This window comes from Nuphar pumila, chromosome 5, assembly GCF_984573655.1.
Source record: "Nuphar pumila chromosome 5, dmNupPumi1.hap1.1, whole genome shotgun sequence".
Lineage (NCBI taxonomy): Eukaryota > Viridiplantae > Streptophyta > Magnoliopsida > Nymphaeales > Nymphaeaceae > Nuphar > Nuphar pumila.
In genome coordinates, this window is record NC_143253.1 from 12,422,520 (window position 1) to 12,444,549 (window position 22,030).

At 35.3% G+C, this 22,030-nt stretch overlaps 1 protein-coding gene across 1 annotated transcript; it reads left to right on the plus strand.

Moving 5' to 3' along the window:
* The first annotated feature begins 6,791 nt into the window (after positions 1 to 6,791).
* On the plus strand, positions 6,792 to 20,227 carry LOC149836813 (protein PLASTID TRANSCRIPTIONALLY ACTIVE 7-like). Its single transcript, XM_090007130.1, has 4 exons — positions 6,792 to 7,020; positions 7,130 to 7,204; positions 7,321 to 7,395; positions 19,779 to 20,227. The coding sequence occupies exons 1-4, from the start codon at positions 6,967 to 6,969 to the stop codon at positions 20,109 to 20,111; spliced, it is 537 nt and encodes a 178-aa protein (XP_089863256.1). The 5' UTR covers positions 6,792 to 6,966; the 3' UTR covers positions 20,112 to 20,227.
* Positions 20,228 to 22,030: the final 1,803 nt, after the last annotated feature.

Here is a 22,030-nt window from a genome sequence, read left to right on the forward strand (position 1 = left end):
ACATAATTTGTGATATTGCTAGGGGTTAAAGATTCAAATCCTAAGAAACACATGTCAAGTAGATCCCTAGCAATGTGGGTGTATGAGAAAGGTACTTGGAAATCAAGAATTCTCAAGAAAACAAGTTCTCAACAAGATAGGAGAACGAGTCCCATTGTAATCATCAAAAAAATTTGTTGATGGAAAAATTCACACAAGCGTTTTTAAAGATTTCTAAAAAGATTTTTAGTTTTTTTTGTAAAACTCACCTTTGTTTTTAAATGGTAATGGGATTCGCTCGCTCGATACAAGATCAAGTATTTTCTTCCCAAATAGCAAGAGATGACCTGATCAAGGTTGAGGTCTTGAGTCTTTCTCTTGATTTTCTGATGTAAATCTATGAGGTAAACTTGGATGGTGGACCCACCCAAACAACACCCAAAACAAGAAATGTATGTGCATGATTAAAAAAAGTAGGATTTTTAAGATTCCAAAAAAATATCTAAGAAATGAACAAGAGAAAGGGTGTAGAGAACTTACTCGGGTTTTCGGTGAAACCCTAACTCATTCTTGATTCCAGCAATGCTTCTGTGTTCCGTTGACAATTAGGATGTAATTTTGGCAGAGTTTTTAGGCTCGTACTAGGTGATTTTTTATGAAAAAAGGGGCCACAAGAATGAAGATTTATTGGAATAAAGATTCCAAAAAATGGGATTGTGGTCAAAAAGATAAAAATGCAAAGAAAAATATGTAGAAACTAAAAGTTTAATTGAAAAGAATATAGAATTTTTCTTGTGCCCTTCTCCAGAAGATGAAGGTTGCGTAGGTTGGCTTGGGGTTACTCCTTAAAGCAAGAAAGAGAGAAAAAGAGTGAGAGATGTTGTAACGTCCCAAAAAATTTAACCATAATTATAGTTCAAATATTGAAATTTTGAGACCAATTTTTTTTTATAAGTATAAGTAAATCAGATCTTATAATGCGGAAACGATTTTTTAAAAACGGTTAAGTCTTTGGGCGCGGTTACACTAAAAATAACAATCAAATCAAAATGTACGGGATATACACATTTTAAACCATGTACAATATAAGACTGAAATATGAAGAGTTTTAATTTCATTTCAAATCAGAGTATGAAAAAAATACTTCAGTCTCTACGTGATCAAATATTTAAAATGAAAAGATCATGACTACAAAGATCGCAAGGTAAGAGTGGACCCTCGAGGATGCAACTCGACCATCCCTTCGCTCCAACTACTCATCATACTTTACCTGCATTACCTGTTCCCTATAAAACAGGGTCAGACTCGCTAAAATCTGGTAAAGCAACTCAAACTCAAATTTAAAGAAAACATATCAAGCATTTAAAGGTAAAGATATATTATTCATCCATCGTCAAAAGATAGACAAGGGAACAATGTCCTATGAGTCATTCATTTTAAGCATTCGAACATAAACCATTTAAAGATATTTCATCACTTAATATTCTATTCAACCTTAACTCACATAATAAAGTAATATCTATATGCATTCAAGTCATACAAGTCATCGTATAAATAAATAAATAAATATATATATATATGTGTGCATCTAAGACATTCAAATCATTGCATCATTTTCATATGCATTTATAATTCTTATAAACAATAAGTCAAATCACATTTGACCATTCCAACATGAAATATACGCACATACCTTATAAGTAATTTAGTTAGATATTCATGATATATAGGTGTGATATATTTACTCAAACAATCATAATGCAATCATTTGCATTGAAACTATGTAGGCGTGATGTATCATTCACCTAATAAGTCAAAACTAATTATTTATAGGCATGATGTGTCATTCACATATACATTAATATAAGTGTCACAATCATAACCTCACATCAAGATCTAAAATCAATAAGGATCTGCTTATCATATTTGAGTTCAATATATAATCATGCTATAATAGAAAAGCCAAATCTATAGATTAATAACTGACTATCTCAATCAACTCAGAAGATCATCATAATTCATCATAACATTTCATTTATTCATAATAAAGATTTACAAAATCCATACCGGATCACTTGGTCTGGAAAATGTACAACCTCACAAGGAATTACTGCCCTAGACGGATGGTCTGCCTGGTCTTGGACAATGCACTTCCTCACAGGAATATACCGTCTTCACGGGCTACTTGCTCTTGGACAATACACTTCCTCACAAAGACTTAAAGCTTTAGCCGGATTACCTGATCTGGACATGCACATCCTCACAGAGAATCCTTTAGGAACAGTTCCTCAACGGGTACCATATCCAGTGAAAACTATTGTGATACATGTATCAATACAATTGACCACTCTCAGGGTCGATAGCCATCAATACGAGCATAAGCATGTATACAATCAAAGCATCACATCATACATCACTTCATATGACATTAAAATTATAAAATCACACATTTAACCAATAAGGCTTCATGAACCAAAATTCATTATTGAACTTAAACATTTATCGCATGCATTCATAATTTCATTTCACGTGGCATTTAAATCATATCATGCAAAAGCATATTATGCTATGCATCATATCATCACCACAAAGAATATTGCACTTCATAAATTAAACCTCGAAGCATGAGTAAACAAACCATGAGTTCTATGCATGCATACATGAACATGCACATTTCATAATATGAAGCAACAAAACCTCAACATACATAACTCCTACGTAGTTCAAGATTTGCACACACGATAAAGGTCATGCATTTTTCACCATATGAATCGATATATCACCTTGGATATAATTGTGTAAGGGTTGGTCAAAATCTCATTGACCATCCTACCGTACATCATATGCATATATTTCTCAAGTAAACAAGACATACAAGTTCAAAACAATTTATAACATTCGCATGCATTCTTCTATACAAGAATAAATGAGTCTATCACATGACAAGATAATATATATAACATTCATATTATGCATCAAACACAACTTATACATATCCATAGTAGTTATATGTGCACCATATATCAAATCCATATAAACACACAAAGCAACATAGTATGTGCAAACCAAAGTATGATGACACACATTGTGTATGTATCATACATTCATAAGTGCACAAGCATTTAACCCCACACATAGGTGTACCTATAGCAAACACACTTTATATTCTGCTAACTACAATTATGACAAGCATAATCTCTGAATTACAATCACAAGAGTCCTAGATATCCATAGCTAAGTGAAGTGTGTGAGCATAACTTATATTTGTAATTCATTTAAATATTCAGTGCAACGACATCATGCTTACACAATTAGTGCCTAAACATGCTCTCTACAAGTTCAGTTAAGGTATCTTACCTTAATAATGTGAAAAACAATGAATTGAAACTCAAAAGACTGAGAAATTTTGAAGTTCGCAAAGACTGCTACCCAAGCAATACAACAGACCCTTCGTGTGCGATCACAAATGCCAAAAACTCAAAAAATGTCAATTATAATAAGATTAGCCAAAATAGCAAATTATCCGATAAATCATTATCAAGAGCCAAATAACACACAAATACACTCAAATAATTTACAAACTCCATCAAAAATATATTTAAATATAATATATATATATATATATATATAAATAATAATTTATAGCTCAAAATAGTTCTATAAATGCAAATTATAACTTGATTGGCTTGAATAAACAAATGAATGTGTAATAAATAAATAAATAAAATTCTAAAGCTATAAACACATTTCTAATTTGGAGACAAAAAAAACGAGTTCTTTATTTATTAATAATCCTTAAAAATTACAGGTTTTACAGATGCTCCTCAAAAACCTAAAAGCCCAAAAGGGAAGGTTCCGTGAACCTCTATTGATTTACTGAAGGGACAAAGGGACAACCAAGGGGCATTTGGGAGCTATCAAGAGGATTTGAGATGATAGAAGATAGTTTTGGAAGGGAGTAGAGACTTCTATTTATATGCTGGAGGACAACCCCTATATTCCCCGCGCTTAAAATGTCTTAAAAGTGTGTCTGTCAACATAGGCTCTGTCGACACGCCACAAGCTTTGACCCTGTCGACGTGTTGACAGGTATACAACAAGTTGACACTGCCTGTGTTGACTCGACCCAAGTATGATATTTTAGTTGTTTCTCTATGCTTAGGTATTAAAACGATGAGTGGGCTAACATCCTCTTCTATGAAGTTTCTTTTGGTCAAAAATATAATTTAGCCACTTGATTGGTCAAAAATGCATTGAAAGTGAGACATACTTTTCAAAACCATTTTCTAAAACTTAAAACTTTAATTCGCTTATAACTTTTCACTTCGATATCATATCAAAGTGGCTTTTCTCTGGTAGTAAAGCTTGAAATCTTTGGTTTTTTGATGAAAATATTTGAAGGGTGTCATTTTGAGAACAAAATACGTTGTAAACCGAGTTTTGTTAAAAAATACTTTGAAATATGCTTGAATGCTCTTGTGGGGTTTTATGAAAAATAATTCTCTTTTTTCTCTCTCATGACTCGAAGATATCATGTCTGAAGTGTTAACCAACCCTACACAAATGATTCATTTGTAAAAGTATCTCGCTTCCTGTATGTGAGGATACTTCGAATTCACATCCAGAACTTTGGCATGTGAACAAACCATCCTACTTTCAACGAGTCTAATGCGATGACTCTAAGGTGTCAGAGCCAACATTCTTGTTGGTTAGGTACCCATAAAATTTTGGGTTTTAACAATCGCCTATATTGAATATCTCATGATAATATCATGATTTTTAAACAAAGTGTGAGAATGCAGTGCTTGTGTAAAATGATGATCCATGGTAAGTACATTAGTGTTTTTTCAAAATTTTGACTGTAAGATGTGATTTCTATGTTTGTTTTTATACGAATCACTTCTTGGAGCATTTGACCGATGTATGGATAGGTCTTTATAAGGTTTAAAAAATCAATAGCTTATAACTTTCATAAAAAATTGAGGCTCTAAATACCCGTTTTTTTATCCAAATTGCATAGTCCAAGAGTTGATTTCTAGTAATTCAATCATACTGAGCACATCTATGGGGGCTAAAATTTAAAAAATAACAAATATCTAATAGCATTTTTATTTAAAATCGTTATCTATTGTTTTTTTCAAAAATTTGACCATACAAATGTGATCTATAACAAATCACTTTTTGAAGCATTTAATTCTAATATATATATTGTGAGTCATGAAATTTTGATACATGGTGAGCCATTGATTTTTAAAGGTCTTAAAAAACCTACTTGTATGCTATAATCACATGATCTAAAACTTATTTTCTACTAAATAATGCTTATAGATCACATATATAAGGGTCTTATCAACAAAAAAAGTTCATGGAAATTGAAAATCTAAAGTGTTCAATTATGTATTTTTTTGCTTTTATTTATATTTTTTAGGTCTTTAACGATGGGCAGAACCTTGGGCAAAAAACACCCTTTAGCGCTGAAGGGATTTTCCACCCATGGTATTTAGCAGCAGTTCTACTTGGCCCTAAAGACATTTTTTGATAAAAAAAACTGTGTTTTTCCGCTGCTGATCATGCGGCAGATAGTCATCCGACTGTCATCAAACACTTAAATATATATAGAGAGAGAAATGAGTAGGCGCTTAACGAAATATGCTTAATGATACGTGCTTAACGGATTTTTCTGCTTTTTTGGTATTTTTTCACAATTCTGATCCCATAAGTGTGTTGGGCATGGTCGATTTACGAGTAATCTATACCTGGATCATGTGTTTTCAATGAAAAAATGATTTTTGGAGCCTAAGAATTTACAAAGATTTTGGACCATTTATTTTTTTTAACCTTATAAAAACCGGAACACTTTAAGAGCTAATCCCTATAAAATAAAGTACATAGATCACATATGTACTGTCATAATTTAAAAGTAAAACGAAAAAAACTTTGAAAACCCCATTAAACATGTATCATTAAGCACCTACCCATTATGAGAGAGAGATAGTAATGAGTCTTGGTGCTAAACCGTGTGCTAAATAGTTTTTTCGAGTTTTTTTATTCTAACGTTACTGATGTGATCTATGTACTTGATTTTATAGGGATCAACTCTTGAAGCATTTTATTCGAACACATGGGTGGGTTTTATAAAGTTCAAAAAATCAATGGTACAAAATTTTTGTAAATTTTTTAGGCTCCACACATCATTTTTTCCATCAAAAACACATGATACATGTGTGGATTCTTAGTAAATCGACCATAACCAACACATTTATGGGCCAGAACCACATAAAAAGCACGGAAGAAGCAATAAAAACCCGTTTAACACAAGGTTTAGCACCAAATTGGTTTAGCACAAACCCATTACTCTCTCTCTCTATATATATATAAAGAGTAATGGGTCGGTGCTAAACCCATTTGGTGCTAAATAGGTCTTTTGGGCTTCTTTTAGTTTATTTTTAAATTCTGATGTGATCTACATACTTGATTTTAGAGGGATTTACTCTTGAAGCATTTGGTTCCAACACATTGATGGGTTTTATAAAGTTCAAAAGTCAACGATCTAAAATCTTTATAAATTTTGAAAACCAAGACACATGATCCAGATTCTTACTAAATCGACCATGCTTAACGCATTTATGGAGCCGAAACCGCGTAAAAAGCACTGGAGAAGCCGAAAAACCCATTTAGCACGCGGTTTGGCACCAAATTGGTTTAGCACGAACCCATTTCTTTTAGAGAAAAACTCGTATTCTTTGCCGAGAACGAGATTTGTGAAAGCTCGCCTTATCTTTTGTCTTTTGGGAGAAGGGCGTCTTCTCTCCCCCAACACCTTATCGAAAGAAGGCGAAGATCGTTTGCTCACTGCTGATAAAATTTCTCAAGAGAGAGAGAGAGAGAGAGAGAGAGAGCTCAACAACATACGCTGCCCCTGAACTGAAAGGTGAAGGTGGTATTCGCTAATGTAAAAGTTTTCTAATTAATTAGAATAATAATGTAATGGCTGCTCTCCCATCTTTCATCAAGGTCTTTCATCCTTCCACCACCTTGCCGGTGAGTCTTTCTCTTTTGTTTCTCTTTCCTTTCTTTACATTTTCGCTGTCGAAGGAGGTTTTCATCGACACCATTCATCTCATTCCCTTCCGTTTCTCCTGCTCACAAGGTCTCCATTGGAGGAAGCGTTGGTGGTGGGATTAGGAGCGGCGCTTTCTTCTCTGCTTCCCGTGTCTCTGCTAAGGTACGCATGTGACGCTCATTTCTTCTTCTCCTAATTTATTTTTTCCTTTTGTCATGATTGGAGTTCCGATAGATTCATGTTGAAATAACAAGGAACGCAATCGTTTGTTTTCATAGGGAAGTGATGACCAATCATCATTTGGACCTCACCATAAACGTAGCTCTAGAAGAATCTGGAGGAGGAGGAAATTGGTAATTCCGTACCCATTCCCCTCCAATTTTTTGTTTCCGTTTCAATTGTTGTAGGCACTCGTTGCATAATTTTTTTCTTGATTCTTTTTTCTTCTCTTTTTCTTTTTTAGGCCTTGCGTGATTTTGACATTAAATTTAATGAGGTATATGTTACCCGAAAGAAACGATAGAAATGAAAATTTGGAATCACACGATTATCTACTATAGTGGTGGTTTTTTTATTCCTTTTTGTGGCAAGGGAGCAGTTCATTTTCCCATGAGCAGCAGGACAATGATACAGTTTTAGTGTATGTGTATTTTCAAACATTTAGTTCTCTGTTAAATGCCGGATAAAACTAGTCTTTCGAGAACCACCGAATGTAGTTTGTTTGTTTGTGTACTATGTTTAATTGCAGCTGTAAATCTCTCTTAAGTTCAAATTATAGTCCAACAACGACACAAGTTCTTTTCCGAGTTAAAAAAAAGGAAGCTTTAACGCCCCCAAAATTTTAACCATTATTATTGTTCAAATATTAAAATTTTGAGACCAAATTTTTTTATAAGTAAATCAGTTCTTATAATGCTAAAACAATTTTAAAAAATGATTAAGACTTTGGGCGGGGTTACACTAAAGACAATAATCAAATCAAAATGTACGGGACATCCACATTTCAAATCACGTACAATATAAGATTGAAATATGAAGAGTTTTAATTTCATTTCAAATCAAAGTATAAAAACAATAGTCAGTCTTTACATAATCAAGTACTTAAAACAAAAAAAGATCACGTCTACCAAGATTGTAAGGTAAGAATGGACCCCTGAGGATGCAACTCGATCAGTCATTCACTTCAACTATTCATCATACTTTACCTGTCTCCTATAAAACGGGGTTAGACTCACTAAAGTCTGGTAGAGCAATTTAAACTCAAACTTAAAGAAAACATATCAAACATTTAAAAATAAAGACATGATATATTATTCATCAATCATCTAGCGACAGACAAGGAGACATCTCATAAGTCATTCATTCAAGCATTTAAACATAAGGCATTTAAAAACATTTCATCACTTAATATTTCATTCAATATGAAGTCACATCGTAAAGCATAATTCATATGCATTCAAGATATAAGTCATCGCTTGAATACATACATACATCTAAGACATTCAAGTCATTGCATCATTTTCATATACATTCATAATTCTTATAAACAATAGGTTAAATCAAATTTGACTATGCCAGCGTGCAACACACTAATATACTTTCTAAGTAAATCAATTAGATATTCATGATACCTAGGTGTGATATATTCAAATCAGATAATCATAATTTAATCATTTGCAACAAAACTATATAAGCGTGATCTGTCATTCACCTAATAAGTCAACTTAATCATGCTCAAGATTCAAAAGAAAGAAATTGCAGAGGCTTTGAACTAACTGAAATAAAAAAGGGCAGTTAGCCTAGATGGTATACCTATCGAGGCTTGGAAGTGCTTGGGAGAGAAAGGTTTAGAATGGTTGACAAATCTTTTTAACAAGATTTGGCGGACAAATAAGATGCCTAATGAGTGCAGGAAGAGTACTTTGGTACCTTTATATAAGAATAAGGGTGATATACAAGATTGCACAAACTATTGTGGTATAAAACTCATGAGTCATACTATAAACTTTGGGAGAGAGTGATTGAGTCTAGGTTGAGGAATATCGGAGAATCAATTTGGTTTTATGCCTGAAAGATCAACTATGGAAGCTATACATCTTCTTAGACAACTTATTGAGAGAAATAGTAAGAGGAACAAAGATTTGCATATGGTTTTTATTGATTTGGAGAAGGCATACGATAGCGTACCTAGGGACGTTCTCTGGTGGACAATGATGAAGAAATGTGTTTCTCTCAAGTACATTAGTATAATTGAAGATATGTATGAAGGAGTAGTAACCAATGTCCACACTTGTGGAGGGGTGACAACCAATTTTCCTATAACGGTTGCTGCTTTAAGCCTTTTCCTATTTGCTATAGTGATGGATGAGCTTACGAGATCAATTCAAGAAAATGTGCCGTGGTGTATGTTCTTTGCTGATGATATTGTTTTGATTGATGAGTCTAGAGCTGAGGTTAATGCTAAGTTAGAATTATGGAGACAGACATTGGAAGCAAAAGGTTTTAAGTTGAGTAAGAGTAAGACAAAATATATGGAATGTCAGTTTAGTAAGCAATAAAGTAGTGATGGGAGTGTAGTGAAGCTTGGTGAGCAAGAAATACCGGTGGATGATTGTTTCAAATATTTGGGATCTATCATTCAAAAGTATGGAGAAATTGACGGAGATGTAAATCATAGGATAAAGGTTGGGTGAATGAAATAAAAAAGTGCAACTGGAGTGTTGTGCAATCGTAGCATGCCATTGTGGTTGAAGGAAAAGTTTTATAGGATGACTATTAGGCCCACTTTACTATATGGTACGGAATGTTGGGCTGCCAAGAGGCATTATATTTAAAAAATGAGTGTAGCTGAGATGCGTATGCTTAGATGGATGTGTGGAAATACATTAAAAGATAAGATTCAGAACGAGGAGATACGTAAGAAGGTAGGCGTTGCACCCATTGAAAATAAGATGAGAGAGAATCGTTTACGGTGGTTTGGACATATTCGATGAAGGTCTAATGATGCTCCAGTTAGAAGGATGGAAAAATGAAAAAATATATTAGTTAAAAGAGGTCAGGGTAGGCCTAGGAAAACATGGATGGAGATGATAGGAAAGGATATGAATGCTTTGAACCTCACCGAGGACATGGCATTGGATAAAAATGATTGGAGGAGAAGGATTCATGTGGAAGGCCCAAAATGATTTTTTTTTTGTTCATATCGCCGACCCCAATTGTTTTGGGATGAAGGCGTAGTTGTTGTTGTTGTAATCATTTGTAGGCGTGATGTGTCATTCACCTAATAAGTCAACTTAGTCATTTGTTGGCGTGATGTGTCATTCACTTATACACTAACATAAGCATCACAATCATAACCTCATATCAAGATCTAAAATCAATAAAGATCTAATTCTACATCTGAGTTCAACATATACTCATACTACAACATAAAAGCCAAATCTATAGATTTATAACTGATTATCTCAATGAACTTATAAGATCATCACAATTCATCATAACATTTCATTTATTCATAATAAAGATTTATAAGATCCACGCCAGATCACCTTGTCTGGAAAATGTACAACCTCACAAGGACTTGCCGCCCTAAACGGATGGTCTGCCTAGACTTGGACAATGCACTTCCTCACATGAATATACCGTTTTCGCGGGCCACCTGCTCTTGGATAATGCATTTCCTCACAGAGACTTACCATTCTAGCCGGATTACCTGATCTAGTCATGCACACCCTCACATAGAATCCTTTGGGAACAGTTCCTGAACGGTTACCATATCCAGTTAAAACTACTGTCATTACATGCATCAATACAATTGACCACTCTCAAGATCAATAGCCACCAACACGGGTACAAGTATGTATACAATTAATATGCATCACATCATACATCACTTCATATGACATTTAAATCATAAAATCACACATTTAACCAATAAGGTTCCATGAACCATAGTTCACTATTGAACTTAAGCATTTATCACAGGCATTAATAATTTTACATTACGTGACATTTAAATCATATTATACAGAAACATATTATCTTACGCATCATATCATCGCCACATGGAACATTATATTTCGTACATTGAACATCGAAGCATGCGTAAACAAACGTGAGTTTTCATACATACGTGAACATGCATATTTTATAATATGAAGCAACTAAACCTCAACATATGTAGCTCCTACGTAGTTCGAGTTATGCACGCAGGATTCAAGTCATATATACATTTATCACCACATGAATCAATATATCACCTTAGATATAAATTGCATAAGAAAGATACGTCAGATGTTTCTCAAGCAGACAAGACATACAAGTCCAAAACAATTTATAACATTCGCATGCATTCTTTCATAAGAATAAATGAGTCAATCATATGACAAGATAATATATATAACATTCACAGTGTGTATCGAACACGACTTACACACATCCATAGAAGTTGTATGTGCACCATGTGTCAGATTCATGCAAACACACAAAACAACATAGCATGCGCAAACCAAAGTATAATGACACACATTGCGTACATATTATACATTCATAAGTGCACGGGCATTTAAACCCCCACACAGGTGTACCTGCAGCAAATACACTCCATATTCCGTTAATTACAATCATGACAAGCATAATCTTTGAATTAAAATCACAAGAGTCCTAGATATCCACAACTAAGCGAAGTGTGTGAGTATAACTTGTATTTTGCAATTCAGTGAAATATTTAGCACAACAGCATCATGCTTATACAATTAGTGCCTAAACATGCTCTCTATAAGTTCAGTTAAGGTATTTTACCTTAATAATGTGAAGAACAATAAATCGAAACTCAAAAGACCGAGGAGTTTCGAAGTCTGCAAAGACCATACCTAAGCAATACAATGAACCATTTGTGTGCGATCGCAAATGCCAAAAACTTCAAAAATACTAATTATACCAAGATTAGCCAAAAATGACAAATTACCCTATAAACCATTATTAAGAGTCACATAAGACACAAATACACTTCGATAATTTACAAACTCCATCAAAAATATATTTAAATATAATTTATATATAAATAGTGATTTATAGCCTAAAATAGTTCTATAAATGCAAATTATGCCTTGATTGGCTAGAAATGAACAAATGAACACGTAATATATCAATAAATGAAATTCAAAAGCTAGAAACACATTTCTAATTTGGAGAAAAAAAATGAGTTCTTTATTTATTAATAATCCTTAAAAATTATGAGTTCTTTATTAATAATCCTTAAAAATTATGCAGGTAAACTTATGGAGAAACTATTGATTGGATATAGAGGAACCGTAATTAGTATTTGTTGACCAAACCAACAGAAGGAGATGGCCAGTAAAGGGTTGGAATGTTGTGAATGAGGCATGACAATAGAAGCTTATATGATGGCACATTAAATGGGATATTTGTGTTTTAGTCATCTCTTCTGTTGTTTAAATGGAAAATTTGTGTTGTAATAATTTCTTTTGTTGTTATAGCTGCCATTGTTGTTGCTTCTGCTGCTGTTACTCGATGTTGTTTTAGAAATAGGATCTTCTTTTGCATTATTGAAGATGTTTCATATGTGGTTTCTCCCATTGATTGATGCGAGCAAGGATGATCTTTGTGGAGAGAGGTTGGACACGACAATTACATGGACAAAAGTAATTCAGAATCTTTGATCCAAATTGTTTTCATCTTCTCACTAACACCATTGTCTTGTGGTTGTTGGAGGAAGATAATGACATGAGAATGCCTTCATACTAAGGCTGTACAGTATTGTACAGTGTGTTTAGTAAGTGACATTGAATTACTTCACTAGAACGATCCTATGCTAAAATCTGTAAAGTAAATACAATTTACATATGATCTGGATGCTTGATCCTTGTAGTTGAGCTGCTTGAAAAGCCAAACCAAGTGTATGATTTTTCTCCCTCACAATTCTATTCATCTTTCTATAATGTTCTTATTGCAAGGTACATATAGGATCCCGAGTTTGACAATGGCATGGCCATGACTGAACAGTTGCACACACCCTTAATTTTGTAGATTGAGTGAACTGACTGGAACCTTTATAGTATCTATTAACACATAGACCAGATGGATTAGCTTGCCTTAAAAGATTATTTTTAGGCTATATAAACAGGCATAGTATGCTTTCTATGTCATGGCTAAACCACTCATAGAAGCACACAGAAATATGAACCCATTGGTTCAAAACACTTTGTGCAGGAATGGGGGAAACTACACAAGTAATTTCTTTATGTTTTTTTTTCTTATTTTTCATCATCATTATTCATGGGTTTATTTAAATATTCCTGAAGTTATGTATCATTAACCAAATAAGCTAGAAATACATTTCTAAAACAATTGATAGTGTAATGGTGGTCGCGGTTGGTTGAAGTATGTCAGAGCGACATGATTTGACCACAAAAAATAATTTGGAAGATGAAATGTTGAGCCATTTGAAGAACATAAATAAATGGATAGAGACAATGTGTGGTTGTGTGATGACATTTCATATGCAGCTACATGCAAAACTGATTCTGGAGTGGAAGCGAGACACTACCGGGTCCATTTGAATCCGTATATATATATATATATACTGCCTGTGTAGTTATACACTGCCGGTCCCAAGCCCGGATAAAGGAGGAGGGTTGCGGTAGGCCTGTGACAGCCAGCATAAAAACTGTCATATCCTATGAAAATGAACCAATATGAGAATTTCGTTGGGGCGTTCCCTATTGAGCGACGCGCTGTACTCTCTAGGCCCGGAGGCAGTGATAAATGTGCAAGGGTTGCTAGGTCGTCGCCCAGAAGCGACGCGTCACACCGGCGCCCGGGTGTGGTGTCAAATAGGCAAGGGTTCCCTCGCTTTGTTGGACGGGTGGGGGTAAAGAAGTTAGTCCAAGACCATAAAATTAGGTTAGCCACTTGGAACATAGGGTCTTTAACTGGTAAGTTGGTAGAGTTAGTAGATGTTATGTGTAGGAGAAAAATTGATATTTTATGTCTTCAAGAGACCAAATGGGTAGGTGAGAAAGCTAAAGTGATAGAACCTTGGGGATATAAGATTTGGTATACAGGAATAAATAGGAATAGGAATGGAGTAGGGATTGTTATGAGTCGTCAGTTTATAGATAATGTAGTTGAGGTCCGTAGGAAGGGTGATAGAATTTTACTTATTAAATTAGTATTAGGTACAGATATTATTAATATTATTAGTGTTTATGCACCTCAAGTAGGTTTAGATGATTCCATTAAGCATCAATTTTGGGAAGATTTAGATGGAGTAGTACAAGAGACATCTTATGGAGAAAAGCTTTTCATCGGCGGTGACCTTAATGGACATGTAGGCATTAGTAGGGATGGATTTGAGAATATCCATGGAGGCTATGGTATAGGAGAAAGAAATGAAAGTGGAGAAAGGATTTTAGATTTTTGTTTGTCCTATGATATGATCTTAGCAAACACTTGGTTTAGGAAGAGGGAGTCTCACCTAGTAACATTTAAAAGTGGGGTTAATAGAAGTCAGATAGATTTTTTCCTACTTAGAAAGAGAGATAGGGGTTGTTGCATCGATTGTAAGGTTATACCAGGAGAAAGTGTAGCTACACAACATAGAGTCTTAATTTTAGATCTTAGAATTAGACAATGCCGCAAAAGGGATAGACATAGGATAGATCCTAGAATTAAGTGGTGGGCACTGAAAGGAGCTAAACAAGGAATGTTTGTAGAGCAGGTAGTTAAGGAAGTTGATTGGTGTCTCGAGGAGGATTCAGAATCAATGTGGAATAAGATAGCGGGTGGTATGAGAAAAGTAGCTAAGGAGGTATTGGGTGAGTCTAAAGGCGGTGCACCACTAGGTAAGGATACATCATGGTGGAACGAGGATGTCAAATTAGCTATTAAGGTTAAAAGAGAGTGTTATAGAAATCTAAGTAAGAGTCGTGATAATGAGAATTTGGAGAAGTATATGATAGCAAAGAAGGAAGCTAAAAAAGTTGTTCGAAACGCGAGGGCTAAGGTATATAAGGAGGTTTATGACAAGTTGGATACCAAAGAAGGCGAGAAGGATATTTATAGGCTTGCAAAGATGAGAGATATGAAATCGAAGGATTTGGGTATGGTTAGATGTATCAAAGATGAAACGCAAAGGGTTTTAGTCAAAGATGAGGAGATTAAGGAGAGATGGAAAGATTATTTTGATAAGCTATTTAATGATAGTCATGCTCAAGATCTTGGAGACTTCTCCATTCCTTTTCATGAGATAAATCGTGACTTCATGCGCAAGATTCAAAAGAAAGAAATTGCAGAGGCTTTGAAGAAAATGAAATCAAGAAGTGCAGTTGACCCAGATGATATACCTATCGAGGCTTGGAAATGCTTGGGAGAGAAAGGTTTAGAATGGTTGACAAATCTTTTTAACTTGATTTGGCGAACAAATAAGATGCCTAATGAGTGGAGGAAGAGTACTTTGGTGCCTTTATATAAGAATAAGGGTGATATACAAGATTGCACAAACTATCGTGGTATAAAACTCATGAGTCATACTATGAAACTTTGGGAGAGGGTGATTGAGTCTAGGTTGAGGAAGGTTGTCATGATATCGGAGAATCAATTTGGTTTTATGCCTGGAAGATCAACTATGGAAGCTATACATCTTCTTAGACAACTTATTGAAAGATATAGAGAGAGGAACAAAGATTTGCATATGGTTTTTATTGATTTAGAAAAGGCATACGATAGAATACCTAGGGACGTTCTCTGGTGGACAATGATGAAGAAAGGTGTTTCTCTCAAGTACATTAGTATAATTAAAGATATGTATGAAGGAGTAGTAACCAATGTCTGCACTTGTGGAGGGGTGACAACCAATTTTCCGATAACGGTTGGGTTACATCAAGGATCTGCTTTAAGCCCTTTCCTATTTGCGATAGTGATGGATGAGCTTACGAGATCAATTCAAGAAAATGTACCGTGGTGTATGTTGTTTGCTGATGATATTGTTTTGATTGATGAGTCTAGAGCTGGGGTTAATGCTAAGTTAGAATTATGGAGACAGACATTGGAAGCTAGAGGTTTTAAGTTGAGTAAGAGTAAGACTGAATATATGGAATGTCGGTTTAGTAAGCAACGAAGTAGTGATGGGAGTGTAGTGAAGCTTGGTGAGCAAGATATACCGGTGAATGATTATTTCAAATATTTGGGATCCATCATTCAAAAGTATGGAGAAATTGATGGAGATGTAAATCATAGGATAAAGGTTGGGTGGATGAAATGGAAAAGTGCTACTGGAGTGCTGTGCGATCGTAGAATGCCATTGCGGTTGAAGGGAAAGTTTTATAGGACGACTATTAGACCCGCTTTACTTTATGGTACGGAATGTTGGGCTGCCAAGAGACATCATATTCAAAAAATGAGTGTAGCTGAGATGCGGATGCTTAGATGGATGTGTGGAAATACAATAAAATATAAGATTCGGAACGAAGAGATACGTAAGAAGGTAGGTGTTGCACCCATTGAAAATAAGATGCGAGAGAATCGTTTACGGTGGTTTGGACATATTCGGCGAAGGCCTAATGATGCTCCAGTTAGAAGGTTGGAGAAATGGGAAAATATATTAGTTAAAAGAGGTCGGGGTAGGCCTAGGAAGACTTGGATGGAGATGATAGGAAATGATATGAATGCTTTGAACCTCACCGAGGACATGGCGTTGGATAGAAATGATTGGAGGAAAAGGATTCATGTGGAAGACCCAAAATGAATTTCTTTTTTGGTTCATATCGCTGACCCCAATTGTTTTGGGATGAAGGCGTAGTTGTTGTTGTTGTTGTTGTTGTATATATATATATATATATATATATATATATATATATATATATATATATATATATATATATATATATATATAATCTGTGTGTGTGTGTAATTTAGTTGGATATCGGTTTGTGGTTCATGTTTTGGATATTAGTTAATATCGGATCTACCTCGGATCTGTATTGGGATTAGGGTTTCTTTATTGTTTGCTATAAATATTTTTTGTAGAGAGGAGAAAGGGAGCTTGATGGATGAGTTATTGATGATTTTAGTTAATTTTTGTCTATTTTTGTGTTATTTTCTTTTGTTTTCCTATTTCTTAGTTTCCTAGCTGCGCTAGGGTATCAATTCTTGCGGGGTTCGGGAGTGATCCTCCTATTCACTGCATCAAAAACACTGAGCTGGTTAAAGATCCTATTTGCATTGTCGGTCTCTAGGTAGAGAGCATGACAGTGTTCTTGTCCTACTTACATTAGACCTAATCAACTTTAGTGTAGGCAGAAGTCAGTAAGAAACTGTATGTATTGAGTCTAGGGGAAGGATGTAACATTGTCGAGAACAAAATGTATTTGCAAATTTTAATAACGGAGAAACCTATAACTTGTTTATATTGGGATGAAAACACTAACATAGCTAAGAAACTTTGGCTATTAGTTAGAACATAACATGTTTATCATAAGTTGACGAGCATAATTCATTAAAGAGTTTTCATGTGAGCATAGTATATGAAGGCATGAAAAGGGTGTTCCATTAATCAAATAAATGTCCCTAAGGATATCTTCAACCTATAATTGCCAAGGAACAATCATGGAAAGAGGCATTAACAAAGTCAACATGTAGTAGTCTTTTTTTATACTAACCACATTCTACTGGAGAGTGTTGAGACATGATCTTTGATCAATAATACTGTATGAATACAAGAAAAATGGAACTTGACTGACATGTATTCTCCATTGAACCAGAACATAAGATTGTCATTTAATTCAGATTCTTTGCATAAGCATGAAATTGAACAAATTTGGGGTGCAACTTTGACCTTCATTTTATAAAGATGTGTTCACTTTTTAAAAAGGTAGGTGTTTCATCACAACCAAATCAATCAGTATCTGCAACTTATTTGGAGAGGTAACAAGATTGGCTGCTTCTTAGTTGCTTCCTTTTATAAGGCTTTTGTGGAACATGGTGTTGAAGAAATGAGTTTGACGAGAATAAAAAGCAACTCCAAACAGAAAGATTAGGTTTATTTGAATTCTTTTTTTTTTCTGTTTAATTTTTATGAGTCAAGGGCATCAATAGGCTGACTTGAGCACTAACACAAATCAGGGCAGAAACATAATGCAGGGAATAGAGAATTGGCATTCACTGAATAATGAAATGTAACTCAGGGATGCTGAAGCATGTAGTTTGTGTAGAATAACCAGAAAATTTGAATACATGAATGTCTTTACATTATATAAGAGGGTACATATCTAAATGATCTGAAAAAACTAAGACAACATCATAAGAAACAAATAAACACTGTACACTGTAAACTCTGATGTGCTAATAATGTACACAAATAATTGAACCTTAAAATGGTGAATGCCTATCCATGCTAGTGGGTGCTAAGGTACAGGAAAATCTTTAAAGTGTTTCAAGTTGTTACATCTGCCAGCCACAAATCCATGCACACAAACATTCAGACCTATGATCAAGCAAAATGGCACCACAAGTAATAAGTGTTCTGCCATCTGCAAGATATGCTTGATTTGTTGAAAAGTGCTCAAGCTTATGCTTTTCCTTGAGGGTATACCAAATAATCGGGGCGGCACTTACCTCCCTCCCCGACCTCTACTTATCAATGTCTTCCCTATATAATAGAATTTTTTTTTAGTTTAATTCATCTAAAGAGTGCCTAACTTCCCCCCAACATGCACCCATTGACACGCATACACAACTTTTCAATTTCCTTTTTTATATGAACTCAGTAAATATTCTTGTTTCCCTTGATATTAGATGCATGTTTCTTATTCAGTCTCTCTCCTGGTTCCACCACTGAACTTGCTCTTAAATTGTTCCCCCAACCCCTGGTTCTGTTTTTTTCTTGCAAATCGACATTGCCTTTATTGTTTGGTTCAGGGGATAATTTGACTATCAAAAATTTCAGGTGAAAACAGCATTATTAATAATTTAACTAATTTTTTGGGTACTTGATAACAGATCAGTAATAATGGGTTAGGTTTTCAAATTGAATTGACTGATTTATTTATTTTGAGAAATTTGGTATAATATTCCTGGTAAACTAATTTTCCAGTCACAGCTATCTTACATGCCTGGAATAATGTTTTTAACAAAGCCATCGAGTTAAACAGCTCTGGTTGGACCCGTTTCCAAGGACAAAATTTTATCTTCTCTGAAAGCCATGTGTGTTTACATAATTGTTAAATGCAAAGTTCGCAAAAGAACAGAAGAACATGGATATGTGCTGGAATGTGTGCATGAAGATTAGTCACTCACATATAATTAAATTTTTCTGCGCCTGCTTCTTGTGCTGCATGAGAGTAAGTCTTGTTGGTAGGAAAAGGTTTTCTCGTCATCTGAACAGAACATTTTCATCCAGTCTGAACTCATACAATCTCCAAAAAGAACGAGAATATTTTGTTGTTTGCTCATGCATTGTGATTTCTGATTCTAATTTGGTTTTGTAATCTAAGGGCCAGATTCTCAAGAGTCATGGCATCTTAACCAAGGGATTTGGGTTCAACATCCCTTCTTCCCTGGCCCCAAAAGGAAAATGAATACATATTAATTTTCTTCACATGCAACAGTGAAATTGCTTCATTTTGATGTTTAATACGACATCCCCATCTGATTGATCCTGAAAATGGAACAAATGGAAATCAAGTATGACATCTTATGTTGCTCTATGTGTTTACAGACAAAGAAGGATGATACGTTGACCTATAAGATGGAGAGGATTCCTTTTCTGGAAGAACAAGTGAGAAAGATCAGGGAAACTGGAAAGCTTATGACATTGGACATTGAGCGGCTAATGCTACGGGAAGATAACAGGTTTGATTTTGTGAATGAGGTTGCAGAGGAAGCAAAGATGTATGTTGAGAGGAATCCCAACGAGTACGGGGTGAAGAAGCCTATATTACATGTTCTGAGCAACCGTATGAATGAGGCTGGATTTTACAGGCCAGATGGATACATGGAAACTGACCCTTTCAAGCCTGGTCCAACTTATCTAAAGGAGGAGGATGTCTAAGGGTTAATGTGCTATGTTTCAGTTCATGTTGTCATCTATCAGTTAATAACCATGCAGTTTGGTATATTTGCGAACTTTTCTGGTTTAAATGCCTAAGTAGCTTCTTCTGATGCAAATTTCTGCTAGTGCAAAGCCTTTCAATCATATTCTATGCAAGTTTGTTGTTTCTGCAGGCGGTTTCTTCACTTTGGTTCTTCATACACAGCTGTGACTTTTAAGGCATGTTTGGAAGCGATAAAAGTTGTCTTAGAAAAGTTGAATATTCATATCATATGAAAAACATGTGATGTTTGGATATGAAAATTTTCATCATTCTTTCTCCACCTACTTAAGTGGAGAAATTTTTTATATAAAAATATGATTTTCTCTCATTTGGAAGTGCGTGTGAAAATCATGTTTTTCACATTATGGAATTTTCACTTTTTCTTTTCCCACTTCTAAACTTGCCCTAATGTTTCATTTGTTTCATTCCCACGTAAAGAAAAGGCTTTTCATGAGGATGGGCATAAATTTCTAAAAAAAGTCTTGTTAGCTCAGCCTTTCCATGAGAAAATTTTCATAGTAAGGTATGAATGGATTTACACACAAAATGTGGTAAGAAAAAGTGCAGTCCACTTCTGCCAGAATACACTGGCTTGTTTGTTTCACGCAACTTTCATGGCAAAGTGTTGAGCTGGCAATCTTGGATGTAATCTTTTCCCACCATGAATGAAACAAACATCAAATAATCATGAAAGCACAAGTGAGCTCCAATTTTTTTCACAACCTATCATTTTTTATGCATAAATCCATTCATACATCCAAACTGGCAGAGTTTTTTAGAAAATCTGTGCCCATTCTCATGTAAAACATTTCCCTGAAGAGGCCTAAGAGAATGAGTCTCGACAGCTGATTTCCGTGTGATTAAAGCTTTTGACTTAGGATTGCCTCAATTCTCTTGTTGACGCCCCAAGTACCTGAAAATTTCAGGCTGACCTTTCTTCGACCTGGCTCATGTAAGACATCAATGGCATGTGACAACCTGAAATATGATCCTTTTTTTTTCCCTGAAAGGGAAAACCCTCCGTCGCCATCTGCACATAGGCAGGCTTCATGTTGGTAAAACCTTTGAGGTCCCTCCTGGCCACCAGGGATTACACCTAACTTCAACCTTGTGGCACAAACCGCCCGCCCCGAGTCCATAGTCATTCCATATTAAGTGGTGTCTGATCCTCATTGAAGTTGCAATTTGGAGGACTTGCCAAACAAGTCCATACATAAATTCCGTGGGCTGAACCTGTTCATATGGTGGGACGCTGCAGGTTCAAAACCCCAGTGATACGTTGAATAATAACTGATTGGGGTCTGCCTAACCCCAGCTTGCCTTAAAAAAAAAAGTCCCTGGGCTGAACCTGTTCATGCTAGTTTTATGCTTGGGAAGGCTTGATGATGCATCACCACCTTTTCCATGTAGAACTGAAAAGACAAATATTGGAAGTGGTCAATATATAGCACCCCGTGGGGTCGCTTAGTTCAGGCCATGGATGTCATGAGTTTGATTCGCTTTGGGATCAAGCCCGTGACAAGTATGGAGCAGCAGTGTAGAGCCGGTTCACTCTCCTAGGGTTTACTGTTGTAAAGTGAGGCCAATTGCTGCTCAATCTTTTTTTGATGATAAAGAACCTTTGCCGAGAACCAGGTCACTTAACAGGTCTGCCCCTCGCTAAATCTTGGGTGGGGTGACCGACGCCCAAGCCTTTACGGAGCCTACCAGTTAAAGGCACTCGCATTCCCACTGAGAGTTGAATGGCTCATTCTTGATGGGTTCTTTGTCATCAAAAGAAAATGAAAAATGTTGAGATAATTAGAAAAAAGCATGCATGCAAGCAGGCGCATTGCAAAGGGAAAGTGCTGAAAGTAGTCCCTCCTGTTTTGTTCTT